This window comes from Diaphorina citri, unplaced genomic scaffold, assembly GCF_000475195.1.
Source record: "Diaphorina citri unplaced genomic scaffold, Diaci psyllid genome assembly version 1.1 scaffold519, whole genome shotgun sequence".
In the NCBI taxonomy this organism is placed as follows: Eukaryota; Metazoa; Arthropoda; class Insecta; order Hemiptera; family Psyllidae; genus Diaphorina; species Diaphorina citri.
In genome coordinates this window covers 93959-106835 of record NW_007377953.1, presented here as the reverse complement: position 1 = coordinate 106835, position 12877 = coordinate 93959, and the positions used below count along the sequence as shown (strand labels likewise).

At 39.7% G+C, this 12877-nt stretch overlaps 2 protein-coding genes across 3 annotated transcripts in view; both read left to right on the top strand.

Moving 5' to 3' along the window:
• The window catches only part of LOC103509675 (trehalase-like), an 18736-nt gene extending 5901 nt beyond the window's left edge, over positions 1–12835 (top strand). Inside the window, exons 2-10 of the mRNA XM_026823954.1 lie at positions 2047–2112; positions 6116–6281; positions 6617–6768; positions 7413–7642; positions 8915–9060; positions 9996–10125; positions 11634–11685; positions 11784–12049; positions 12472–12835. Of these exons, the coding sequence (XP_026679755.1) occupies positions 2047–2112; positions 6116–6281; positions 6617–6768; positions 7413–7642; positions 8915–9060; positions 9996–10125; positions 11634–11685; positions 11784–12049; positions 12472–12645 (1382 nt within the window). The 3' untranslated portion in view covers positions 12646–12835. The remainder of the gene's footprint in view (positions 1–2046; positions 2113–6115; positions 6282–6616; positions 6769–7412; positions 7643–8914; positions 9061–9995; positions 10126–11633; positions 11686–11783; positions 12050–12471) is intronic.
• Positions 1–12877, top strand: part of LOC103509670 — a 59660-nt gene that overhangs the window by 26392 nt on the left and 20391 nt on the right. The gene's annotated exons all lie outside the window — the stretch shown is intronic.

Here is a 12877-nt window from a genome sequence, read left to right as displayed (position 1 = left end):
TGTGTTTTTTTTTTTTTTTTTTTTTTTTTTTTTTGCTTCCGATTTTATTTTACAGAATTTTCGAACAAATTTTCCTTGTGCTTTTTTTATGTTCCTCTTAATAACTAATTTGTAATTTTTTACAAACTGTTGGCATTTAGAGCCTTTTTCTGTGCTTTATAACTTATTCGGGACTATTTTGTAGATTTTTTTCAATCGTTTTCCTTACGTTTATTTTCCATTTTTTTTACCTATCAAGTGTTGACACGCCGGGAGGGGTTTGTGTGATTTATGATCAAGTGTTTTCTGTTTTCCTTTTGTCAGCTAAAATTTTGAGCAGAGCCTGACAATTTTTGTTCCCTTTAAACAAGTGGTTTTGTCTAGGAGAATTTTTTCTGAAAAATAATAAATATATAACAATTATAATTTTTAACATTTTTTAAAACAAAATTCTAAACAATATATTCAAAATTTATTAGTTTTATTTTTTACCTACATAAAAATTAAAAAAATATAAATAAAAAATAAATTAGTTTAAGGTGGCAATTTTGGGGGTCTGGGATTTGATTGCCACCAAAATCCTCTCTTTTTCCTGACATGGGTTCCAGTGGATGTCGATCGACTTTCGACTTGTGTCGACTATAAATTAGGGCATCCAGATTCCTAGTTCACGAAAAACTTCTTACTTTGGGCCTTCAACCTTCTCATAAACATACCTACCAATTTAGATTTCGTGAAGAGTGAGAATTGCGAAGTTGAAATCTTTCCCGAGGAAGGTCTCAAATAGGAAAGTACCACAGGTGTTTTCCCATACCTATTTTTATACCTACTATTTGTCTGTGTATAAAATATGCTCCTACGTACATATTTATGCTGTTTTACCTTTGAATAATTATATTCTCAGTTGAATCATTGCTGGATTTCAGTCTACCTCGTACTATTTCCATAGAAGTACTTAAATAGGTATCGTGTCTAATCTACCTGTCCAGTGTACTTTTCTTTTGTTAATAGTTAATTCATTTACCTTGTCTCTTATCTGAAAATCAATTAATCAATATTTTTGGTCGTGGATTGTGGGTAAAAAATGTAAAAATATGACCACCGTAGAATACTTGTGATTTGGCAGCCAAAGTGTTGAAGTTAAAAATCAATATTTACAAAAGGAAAATACTCTTGTAAATTAAATCGCACCTACAAGAATTAAGAAATCGTATTGTGAGCCCTAAAAACGGGCCGTCATTGCTTGTAGGTTCAACCCCTTTCAGGATCTAAACCCTCATCTCCAATTCCTGAAAGAAATTAATAGTGTTGTAGGTTTGCAAATGAGCAAAATAATAAAAGACAGCAACATTGAATGAAATTTGTCATTAAAAGGTAAAATCCTGCCTAAAGGCTCTGAAGAGCTTGCTATTCCAAATTCCGTGGTGTTTCAGGGTTTCATAGCAGTTTGGGCTACTTTTGCGGACACGAGGGATTTGATTGCCACCAAAATCATCTCTTTTACCTGACATGGGCTCCAGTGGATGTCGATCGACTTTCGACTTGTGTCGACTATAAATTAAGGCATCCAGATTCCTAGTCCACGAAAAACTTTTTACTTTGGGCCTTCAATCTTCTCACTTCTCGCGAAACATAGGTACCTACCAATTTAGATTTCGTGAAGAGTGAGAATTGCGAAGTTGAAATCTTTCCCGAGGAAGGTCTCAGATAGGAAAGTACCACAAGTGTTTTCCCATTTGTCATTAAAAGGTAAAATCCTGCCTAAAGGCTCCGAAGAGCTTGCTATTCCAAATTCCGTCGTGTTTCAGGGTTTAACAGCAGTTTGGGCTACTTTTGCGGTTTGCGGACACGAAAGTAAGTAAGTAGTCAGTCGGGTCATCTAATGATTTACCATCCCTTGTCTACGGGTCTGATCAGATTGTTGATTCGTGTGCCGTCTATAATGACGACAGTAGTTACGATTAACCATTAACCATTACGGGTTTGAATGGAGCATGATTCCTGCGTCTAATTATTTTGACCCGAAATAGTTGTCGCGATTCAACGGTAATCTCTGAGCCTCTTTAGTCCCATTGATCCTGGATAGTGTCTTTTATTTCGTCGTCACCAGTCAGCTTGTTTTCACTAAGATTAGTCAGTCAGCCTAGCTAGATTGCGTGGTTGGTAGCGCGTCTGCCTTGTAAGCGCTAGGCCGCCGGTTCGATTCCCGCCCGGGGGCGGATTTTATCCTGAAGGAATAATGTCCGTTCTTGGAACGGCTGGCTTTCTCCTATCCTGTCTTCCTTTTCTCTTCGCTTTCGGGGCGATAAGACCTTGGTAGTTACAGTAAAAAAAATCACAAAGATTAGCCACTTGGTCCAACTTTCGGCTGAGGCCAAAGTTTTTCGTGAAATGTTGGACTTTCGATGGCAAGTGAAACCTGATATTGAATGACCTGAAAAATTCGACACAGCCGGACAGAATTATTGAGGAACTGAAAAACGTAACTTTGGCCTTGAATAGCGGCCGAACCGTACCTTTTATTCCCAAGTTTGAGGGACTTGGGCCCAAAACTAAAGTCCTGAGAAACGCGGACTCTTTTGTAGATCTTTCGAAAAGTTGGCCTTTAACTGGCGGGGAAGCTTTTTCCACCACACACGTTCTGTAAATCTTTCAGACAGTTTGAGCGTGAATGGCCGGCCTGAGACTTAGCTCTCAAATTCTTTTGATGACATATCGGCCCCAAAAGATCATACGCGTCTGCCTTGTAAGCGCTAGGCCGCCGGTTCGATTCCCGCCCGGGGGCGGATTTTATCCTGAAGGAATAATGTCCGTTCTTGGAATGGCTGGCTTTCTCGTAACCTGTCTTCCTTTTCTCTTCGCTTTTGGGGCGATAAGACCTTGGTAGTTACATTAAAAAAGTCACAAAGATTAGCCACTTGGTCCAACTTTCTGCTGAGGCCAAAGTTTTTCGTGAAATGTTAGACTTTCGATGGCAAGTGAAACCTGATATTGAATAACCTGAAAAATTCGACACAGCCCGTCAAGGTAAGGACCTTGGTCAGGTAAATAAATAAATATGAAAACATATAAAAATTAGTCCTTTTTTGTTGTAATTTTGTTCCTGGATTTTGTAGGAATCATAAGTAACTGAAGAGGCACTAATCAATTTTTGTATTTTCATCTTGACAATATTGCAATGTGAAAAATTTGCAAATTCAATAGGATAACAATATGATTTTTGATTACCCTACCTAACGATAATGATTAATGACTCTTTCTCTCTAACCGTTGAACCTTTGACACGTTTGGCAACGTAGCCTACTTTTTAGATGAATCCTTGCTGCCATATTCAAATGGATAAGGTATAGGTATCTAATTAATTGCACATTATAATAACAAACAAAACACAAATTGAAAACCTAACGAATAAAATCAATTAAACCAAAGAAATTCACAAGAGAACCTTAATAGGAGTAACAATTTTGTTTATTTACAGAAAATAATTTATAATTATCTATTTATTTAATTAAATAGTAATAAATTCAAGCAATTTAATTGTGAATAGTCAAATATTAAAATAGTTTATGTAAAAACTAAAATTAACCTATCACAAATAATTACAAAAGAATCCGTATCTGTATACCAACCTGCCAACTGTATTACATAAACCCACCACTTGTAATAAAGCCTGTGACTAAAACCTTGATTCTGAAGTTGGTAAACCTTTTCCATCGACAAAACCGCCTGAAAATGTCAAAATGGCGTCCTTAACCTACAGAGAAGCTTGTGGATTATTTACTGGGTATATCTAACGCTATCCAGGGTACAAAGAATTTCGACAAAGCCAAAAATCAGGACCTAACCAAAAATTGGCACCTGACCAAAAATCGGGTTCAAACCGAAAAACCCGTCCATAAATCCGTTTTTTGCCACAGTTCCTGCGGAATTGGTCTCGCGGTCAAGTTTTATGAATCGGAATACTTACCTCAAAAAGTATAAGTAGTGCTTTATTTAGACTGTCAGCTTAGAATAAGATGTTCCATTGTGTTTAAGTCTCAAGATAAATGACGCAGACTATACTTGTAATGATTCTGGAGCGGTCTATATACCATTCAGCTAGAGTTACAGCATTAGCGTGTAGAATAGCATTGAGATCAACGTTGATGAAGTTTGGAGTGTCAGTGTCTGCAAGACCACCTGTAGTATCAGAAAAGAGATGTATAGTGAGTGGACGAGTTATAATAAAAGAATTGCTCAGTCAATGAGTCAGATCCTAAAGCATGTAGGTACATAACTTAGGCAGTCTACTCAAGTTTCGACTGTCAGACCGCTGGAATTTTAGAACGTCTGATCGTCTCGTCTGAGAGATCTAGAAGTTGGAAGCTTTTCCCGCCACGCACGTTCCGGGCGGGTTTACTAAACAAACATGTTATTTATCAATATTGTAGACTGTATCTCTTTTCCTACTTAAATATCTCTTTTCCTCTAAAGCAGAGACTTTCATCCACTTGAGAATTTCCTTAAGAGCTTTTCGTTGTGTCCTTAGAATCTCATTACGCTATTTCTATAGGATTACGCATTAGGATTCATTACGCTATTTCTATAAGATTACGCATTAGGATTCATTACACTATTTCTATAAGATTACGCATTAGGATTCATTACACTATTTCTATAAGATTACGCATTAGGATTCATTACGCTATTTCTATAAGATTACGCATTAGGATTCATTACGCTATTTCTATAAGATTACGCATTAGGATTCATTACGCTATTTCTATAAGATTACGCATTAGGATTCATTACACTATTTCGTTGTGTCCAGTGTCCACTTTTTAATCATTCTTCATCAAATAAGCTACGTTTAAGAGTTGTCCTTAAGTATCTCTTTTCCTACTTAAATATCTCTTTTCCTCTAAAGCAGAGACTTTCATCCACTTGAGAATTTCCTTAAGAGCTTTTCGTTGTGTCCTTAGAATCTCATTACGCTATTTCTATAGGATTACGCATTAGAATTCATTACGCTATTTCTATAGGATTACGCATTAGGATTCATTACGCTATTTCGTTGTGTCCACTTTTTAATTATTCTTTATCAAATAAGCTACGTTTAAGAGTTGTCCGTTTCTTTTTTGACCCATGAATTCGCGACGTCAAAGAAAACCTCTGAGACTGAAATTAACTCTCAGTGGTAAGATCTTTGTATCAACGCGTGCCATAAGGGATCTTTGTATCAACGCTCGTGGCACCTCTTGAGCTCATTTGAACCTCGCCCTGATACCAGCACTCAAATTTTGAGAAGTCACGTGTTCTGGTACATATGATAAAATAGGTACCAATAATCGTCATAGTAGGTAGCTAGGTAGGTACCAATAATCGTCCCATTGATAAATTAGGGATCATAAACAATTTATTGATGTACATGTACGCCATCTAAGTGATCTAGAGGAATAACCACTTTTATTGAGGATTGCTGTGTTGAGATAGGTTATCTACAAGTGTACCCTTAAGATAAAAGTTTCAAGTTATGGCAATATCACATATTGAATTGTGTTGTCCTATTAATCCTATTTGTTTGTCAAATAATATTGAAGTCCCAATAAATTTTTTGTTTATTTAATAAACAAACAATACCTACCAACTCAGGGCCTTCTGAAAGTAGGTGTCTTATTGTCCTAACTCTTTTTCTCTCGCCGTTCTCTCTCTTTTCTCTCATTACCCTAACAACATCGGTGGTTGGGAAAGTAGGTTTGGCCCATCGAATGGTTACATGGATGGAGAACTCTTGATCGACGGTAAGACAGCGCGCCAACGCATACATTTTGCCACCCAGCAAAATAGGTATATGTATAACGTAAAGCCAACAATTACCCAACCTTAAATTTTGTTTTCGATAGACTTGGTCTTGCGAAACCACTTAACCCGTCCAAAACCGGCAATAACTTCATCCGCAAATGCCTTCCCCAAGTAGAATCGAATACGGTCGACTTTGCGCCTTGATTTGCACCTTGGTTGTACCCCTGTGTGGCGCAAAGTACATCAGCAACGAGGTTCTGACCAACGAGAATCCAGTGCCAACAGGAGAACCAGTGAGGATTAACAAGAAAGGGCAAAGTTTGACCAGCGATCTTCGTCTGACTTTGTGCCTTGATTTGCACCTTGGTTGTACCCCTGTGTGGCGCAAAGTACATCAGCAACGAGGTTCTGACCAACGAGAATCCAGTGGCAACAGGAGAACCAGTGAGGATTAACAAGAAAGGGCAAAGTTTGACCAGCGATCTTCGTCTATTCGAAGACCTGTCGCCGATATGTGAAAGGTAACGCCAGCAAAAACCAACAAATTCGACAAGACCAACAATCCCGCAAAAACCAACTTAGTGGTCAAGTACCTAGTGGTCAATTTGGTTGGCCCTACACTCTCGTACATTACATTGAAATGAGGGATTTTTCTAACGAAATTCCCGTGTGTGAAGTCCAGTGTGTAAGACTATTGCAAGCACAACTTGGTTGGTCCTAATTTGGATCATCCGGGCCCAACTACCCCGTCAATCCGCTTTTGACCAAAGAGGCCCCCACAGGCAAAACCTTGCTTGAGGCCCCGAAATGCAAACACCTGAAAATAATCCATCATTGTTCCCGTGTTTGATTTCAGTCAAATCTACTGCCAGGGAGAAGTCCTCAAGGATGTACAACTAGCGAGGATTTTCGAAGACTCCAAAACATTCGTAGACAAGAAGTTGAGATTTCCAGAGCGGGAAATCCTTCAACGATATCAGGCGCTCAAAGCCAATGCTGGGAATCGAGGTAAGTATCGAACCCGCGACTTGACACTTACAAGACAGACGCGCTAACCTCAAAGCTTACTATGCGGTGGGAATCGAGGTATGAACTATCGCCATGTTTTTCATTCCAACGCTGCGCCGCGTTGATGCGTGTTTTTCATTTCACTTCCCTTGCGTAGGTATAGCCAGCCTAGTCAGCTTAGTTGGTAGCGCGTCTGCGTTGTAAGCGCTAGGCCGCGGGTTCGATTCCCGCCCGGGGCGGATTTTATACTGATGGGATAATGTTCGTTCTCGGAACGGCTGGCTTTCTCCTACCCTGTCTTCCTTCTCTCTTCGATGTCGGGACGATAAGACCACAGCAGTTAAAGTTCCCTCTGTCAAACCTCTTTAAAAAAAATCCCTTGCGTATCTCTTCTAGTGAACGCCGCGTCCTAAATTCCAGAAGTGACTCTCCATTAGCGTCAAGTAGGTACATGCTCGTAATTGTTTTGTAATGTTTGTTGATTTTCCACAGTTTTTACCCCCACTTCTGACGCAGAGTGATCGTTGCGATTATTTTGAATACAATAATCACTCAGTTTATCAGGAAAAGTGCAGTTCAAAGCTTGAAAGTGTCAGTAAAGTTAGAGAAATTTTGTAATCATGACCTAAATTTCCCTATTTCAGGTCTAACCAAGGACGATCTCAAGAAATTTGTCGAGGACAATTTCGAAGAGGCCGAAGAGCTTGAGAACTGGATCCCCCCTGATTTCACAGACCGACCGGCCCTGGCCAGTCTAGTGGCGGATTGGAAGTATAAGAAATGGATCTTGCTTCTCAACCAGATCTGGAAACAATTGGGGAAGAAAATGAATATTGATGTGCTGGTGAATGCTGACAGACACTCCCTCATCTATGTAAGTATTTCGATTACAGAGATATACTCGTTCTCGGAACGGAAGGCTTTCTCCTATCCCGTACTTGACAGACACTCCCTCATCTATGTAAGTATTTCGATTACAGAGAGATAAGGTTCGTTCTCGGAACGGAAGGCTTTCTCCTATCCTGTATTTCTTCTCTCTTCGATTTCGGGACGATAAGATCTCAACAGCTACGTTTCCCTCTTTATATTATTTTGCTAGGTTGTGTTGTTGGTTCAATAATAAATATGAAAGTATTTACTTAAAAAAAAAAAACCTCTTGAAAATCAAATCAACAACCCTGCCAACATCGATTCGGCCTTAATGTACCTGAAGGCCATTGGACTATACAGGGTGTCCCGCGAACGACTGTACAACGCTTGAGGGTTGATGCATCGGGACGATAAGATCTCAACAGCTACGTTTCCCTCTTTATGTTATTTTGCTACGTTGTGTTGTTGGTTCAATAATAAATATGAAAGTATTTACTTAAAAAAAAAAAAACCTCTTGAAAATCAAATCAACAACCCTGCCAACATCGATTCGGCCTTAATGTACCTGAAGGCCATTGGACTATATATACTAAGATCTAGGTAAACAGGGGACGGCGCGAACGACACAAGAGTGCGCCTAACTGGAAAAAAAATCACAGAGGTTCACCATCACCAGGTCTGCGTCTCAGAAAGTAGTTCTACAACTTTTTGTCATTTGACAGTAACAACTTAGGTCTTATCGTCCCGAAAGCGATGACAGAGGGAATACAGGATAGGAGAAAACCAGACGTTCCGTGTACGAATCTTATCTGTTCAGGATGTAATCCACCAAGGGCGTCAATCGAACCCGCGACCTAGCGCTTACAAGGAAGACGCGTTACCCTCCAAGCTAACTAGGCTGGCAAGACCGGCAAACGATCAATACCATGAATACTACCTCAAGAGTCAACCTCTGGGGCTGTGTGATCAAGAGCACCGACTCTCAACCTGGAGATTCTGGGTTTAAATCCCGGCCAAGGCGGAAATTTTCTGACCGAAATTTTCCGTTCCTGGATAGACATGGATGTAAAAAAATGTCATGGATCTCATATAAACATATTTAATAGTAGTAAAAATTTGAACCGATTGCAATACTTTCTCATTACCTTGTATAGGTTCCCTATACGTAAGGCTAATAGAAAGTAAAAAATGTGCCTTGAAGTAATATGACAGCGGTGCTGAGGTAAAAGAAAGTAGACTTGAAACTGAATCTTCGTCTCTAACTCTTCTCTTTCAGGTGGAAAACGGGTTCTTCATACCGGGTGGTCGGTTCTTAGAACTCTACTATTGGGATACCTACTGGATTGTACGGGGTGTCCTATTGTGTGATATGCCCAACACTGCGCGAGGCATTATTGAGAACATTATTTCCATTGTACAGAGGTAAGCTGAAGTGAAATGGTGTTGGGTGGAAGAGCTCCCAATATGGGGTTGGGGCAAGGAGTTCAATCTTGAGAATCCTTCCCCCTTTAAAGTTTAAACAAAGATAAAATAAACATGTCCTTTGAGCAGATGCATGACATTGTGCAACATCCTGGCTAATCCTCCCTTCAACATTGATGTTCTTAATGAGTCTCCTGCATCCATCAAATCTAAACTTCTGAGTCTTCCCTCCTTGCACCAGGTGGCTGACAGCTAACTTTTTTGTTAGCCTTTTGGTGTTTTTATTATTATTATTTATTTGTTTAATTTACTGTAGTTTTAAGTTAGGGACTTGCTGTACTAATGGGTAGCCCCCGTGAATTGAAATATTTTTTTTTTTAATAATAAGTCTAGAGCAGGGATTTCCAAATTCCATGTGTATGCGGGCCACATGCTACATTGGCAGGATGGCAGGTACTTCGCGGGCCACATACACAGGTTAGGAGGCCCGTATCCAGGATTTTCTTGAAGGCCATAGTAAGAGAGCAAACCTTAGTAAAAGAGCAAAAATCAAGTCCGATGGGACCCACGGCACCCTAAAAGCTTCGCGGGGCACAAAAATGGTCTGGTGGTCCACATGTGGTCCGCGGGCCGCTAGTTGAAAATCGCTCGGGTAGGTAATTATGCAGAAGTCACGCCCGTGGAAAAGAAAAGCTCCTTTTTGTATTTAACCTAACCCTATAATAACACTAATCACTGCTCTAATTGTGAAAACTTCTTCTTGCGTTTAACCTAACCCTATAATAACACTGGTCACTGCTCGTTTGTGCCAGTTCCTTTGGTAGCAATATTCCACGGACGTGACTTCTGCACAAGTACCATCGCTCGTCTAGAATCCAACCAAAGCCTAGGAAAAAAGAGCAGCTTCGCCGTTACTGATTCTCTATGCTCCTCAGGTTCGGGTATATGCTGAATGGAAGTCGTCGCTACTATACGGGCAGAACCCAGCCACCCCTCCTCATTCAAATGGCCGCCACCTACTATACCACCACCAATGATCTGGGCTTCATCAAGAACAATATTCTGGTAAGGATTATTGTAATTTAGACAGAAATGGTCAATTGAGGAGCTGGGTGCAAACAGGGCAATAAATGAAAATCATCAAGCTGAGATATTTAACTTTAAAGTTTTCAATTTTTCATCTAAAATCCTTGAAAAGTACGTTTACAAAAAACGCTGTAACTCATCGAAAAAAAAAGTTATCACTGCAGTTCAAACGCTGGAAGATAGAGCGCACCACGTTCTATTCAAAAAACCGTTTTACGCAAAAAGGGCAAAAAATCCATATTTCCCTTTTTGCACCCAGCTCCTCAAATAGATACCTACTAGATATGTCTAATGTGTGTAGGTACAACATGAGTACCAATCCAACAGGTACCTCTAGTAAATTCATGTGTAGATGCAAGCTTTGTCAGAAAAAAGTGACTCTACTAGCAAAAAATAAAATAAATACTTATACCAATTTACCAATAGATTATTACCATAATGGGACTTTTTATTCTTAGCCGACAATATAAATAAGGTAGGTATTTTAAATATAATAAAAATACAAATAAATCCAAAAAGTAGGTACTCAACTTGAAAAGAATGACATTATAGGACGTTGATTAAATAACTGGAGCATTGTACATATACCTACATATTGTGCACATAATATAAGTTACTATTGCATACTACATAGGTACATAGTACAGAACTACGAGTATATTATGTACTTTATCTAGAACACACACTATTTGATAGAGCAGATAGTCAAATGAGAAAGGCAAATGCAGTCACGAGATTTAGAACTGCCAAAGTTAGTTCTATAGACTACCCAAACTAACGATGCTATAAACTCTATACAGGGTGCCTAAAACATAATGAATAATGTTTTAAGGGTTGATATGTAGGGTCAAAATTGGACTTTTCTCTCTACGTATAAATAGGGGTCCGCACATAGTCTTAATTTTATCTACAATGGTTCTGAGTTGTGCCAGGAGAATGAAATTATCGTCACATTCGTCACTATTCCCAATTCACATTCGTCACTATTCCCACACTCGAATTGAGAGTATTTGTGGCCCCTATTTTTTTGGACACCCTCTATAAATATTACGTACATAGATAGGCACATGTAAATTTTGCATGCTTAACAGTCAATGTACAGAGATGATGGTTATGCATAAAAGTTTCATCTCTATGGTTGAGTGGTCAAGAGCATTGACTTACAAGTCCTGGGTTCGAATGTCAATCGAGGCGGAAATTTTCTGGCCTAGTTTTCTTCGTTCCAGCACAAAAGGGGGTAGCTATTAGTATTCTTTTGAGTTTTCTGAATGGTACTTATAAATAATATACCTAAGGATGTGCTTATAGTCTTATACGCACGGCTAGGTTAGGCTAAGCTTGGAAGAAAAAAAAATCGATTTTCTTCGTACCTATATGTATATATTTTTTCAAGCCTAGCCTAGCCCCAATATAAAAAAATCGTGGAGTTAAAACATAGTACTCACTTCCTTCGACAACTAATTTTCCCCCTATTTCTCGTTACACAGACGTTCGAGAGGGAGTTTCAGTTCTGGCTGAATAACCGTATGGTGTCGCCAAATCCGCGAACATAATCGCGAAATCACATAGGTACGATATGTACATACATAGGTACGATAGGTGATAGGTAAAGGTAACATACCTATTATTAAAAACAGATAAACAAAATACAGTCGAACCTTTTCCCGGCCAAGGTCTACAGTGCAATGACCCCGTTTCTATTCCAGGTATTCCCACGTCCCTAAGGAACAGTACCCAGCAGTGGGACTTCCCAAGTTGCTGGCCTCCCCTACAGGCTATGGTAATCCAGGGTTTAGATCGCACCTATGATATTAACGCTCAGCTAGTTGCGTACAATTTGGCCTCCAAGTGGGTGTTCACCAATTACATTGGCTACAGTCGAACGGGGACCATGTTTGAAAAGGTGAGTCAAATCATGAGGTATTAGAGAGTTTTTGCACTGCTAACTTACGTGACGATAATTCAAACGTAAGACGTAAGTTGACCAAAACGTGGTTCTTGGAATGTACGAAAAGAGAATGAGGACAAAAGCGAAGAGAGAAGGAGGACGGGATAGTAGAAAACCAGCCGTTCCGAGATCGAATCTAATCTACTTAAAATAAAGTCTGCCCTGGGTGGAAATCAAAACCATGACCTAGCGCTTAAGCCAGCCACTCACTATCAGGTACATATACCTAACAAATACACTTGATTAGGTCTACCTGATAGTGGCTGACCTTAGAAGGCAGGTGTTCTACCCTAAAAGCCAACTAGGCTAGCCTCACACAATGGAGTGTAAGCATTTTTTTTTTTTTAATTTTCGACCACCCTTCCCTTTCATTTCAGTACGATGCTCTCAGGTTGGGTACGCCTGGGGGAGGCGGTGAGTACCGTTCTCAGACCGGTTTCGGGTGGACCAATGGGGTCATCTTTGAGCTGTTTGCCCGGTGGGGCAATTTGCTGACGTCAGCGGAGGCGAGTGTACAAATCAACCCGTCGGAAGGACTGAAGAGGTTGTGATGGGGTGAGATGAAGACGAAGTTCCTAAGTACCTGAATCCTTTAAAAGGACTATGCTGTTAATCCGACTCCTACATCCCAACTAAAGCTGTATTGGTTTGATGGAAGAGCTCATATAAGACCAAGCAGTATCCTAAGTACCTGAATCCTTTAAAAGGACTATGCTGTTAATCCGACTCCTACATCCCAACTAAAGCTGTATTGGTTTGATGGAAGAGCTCCTATAAGACTAA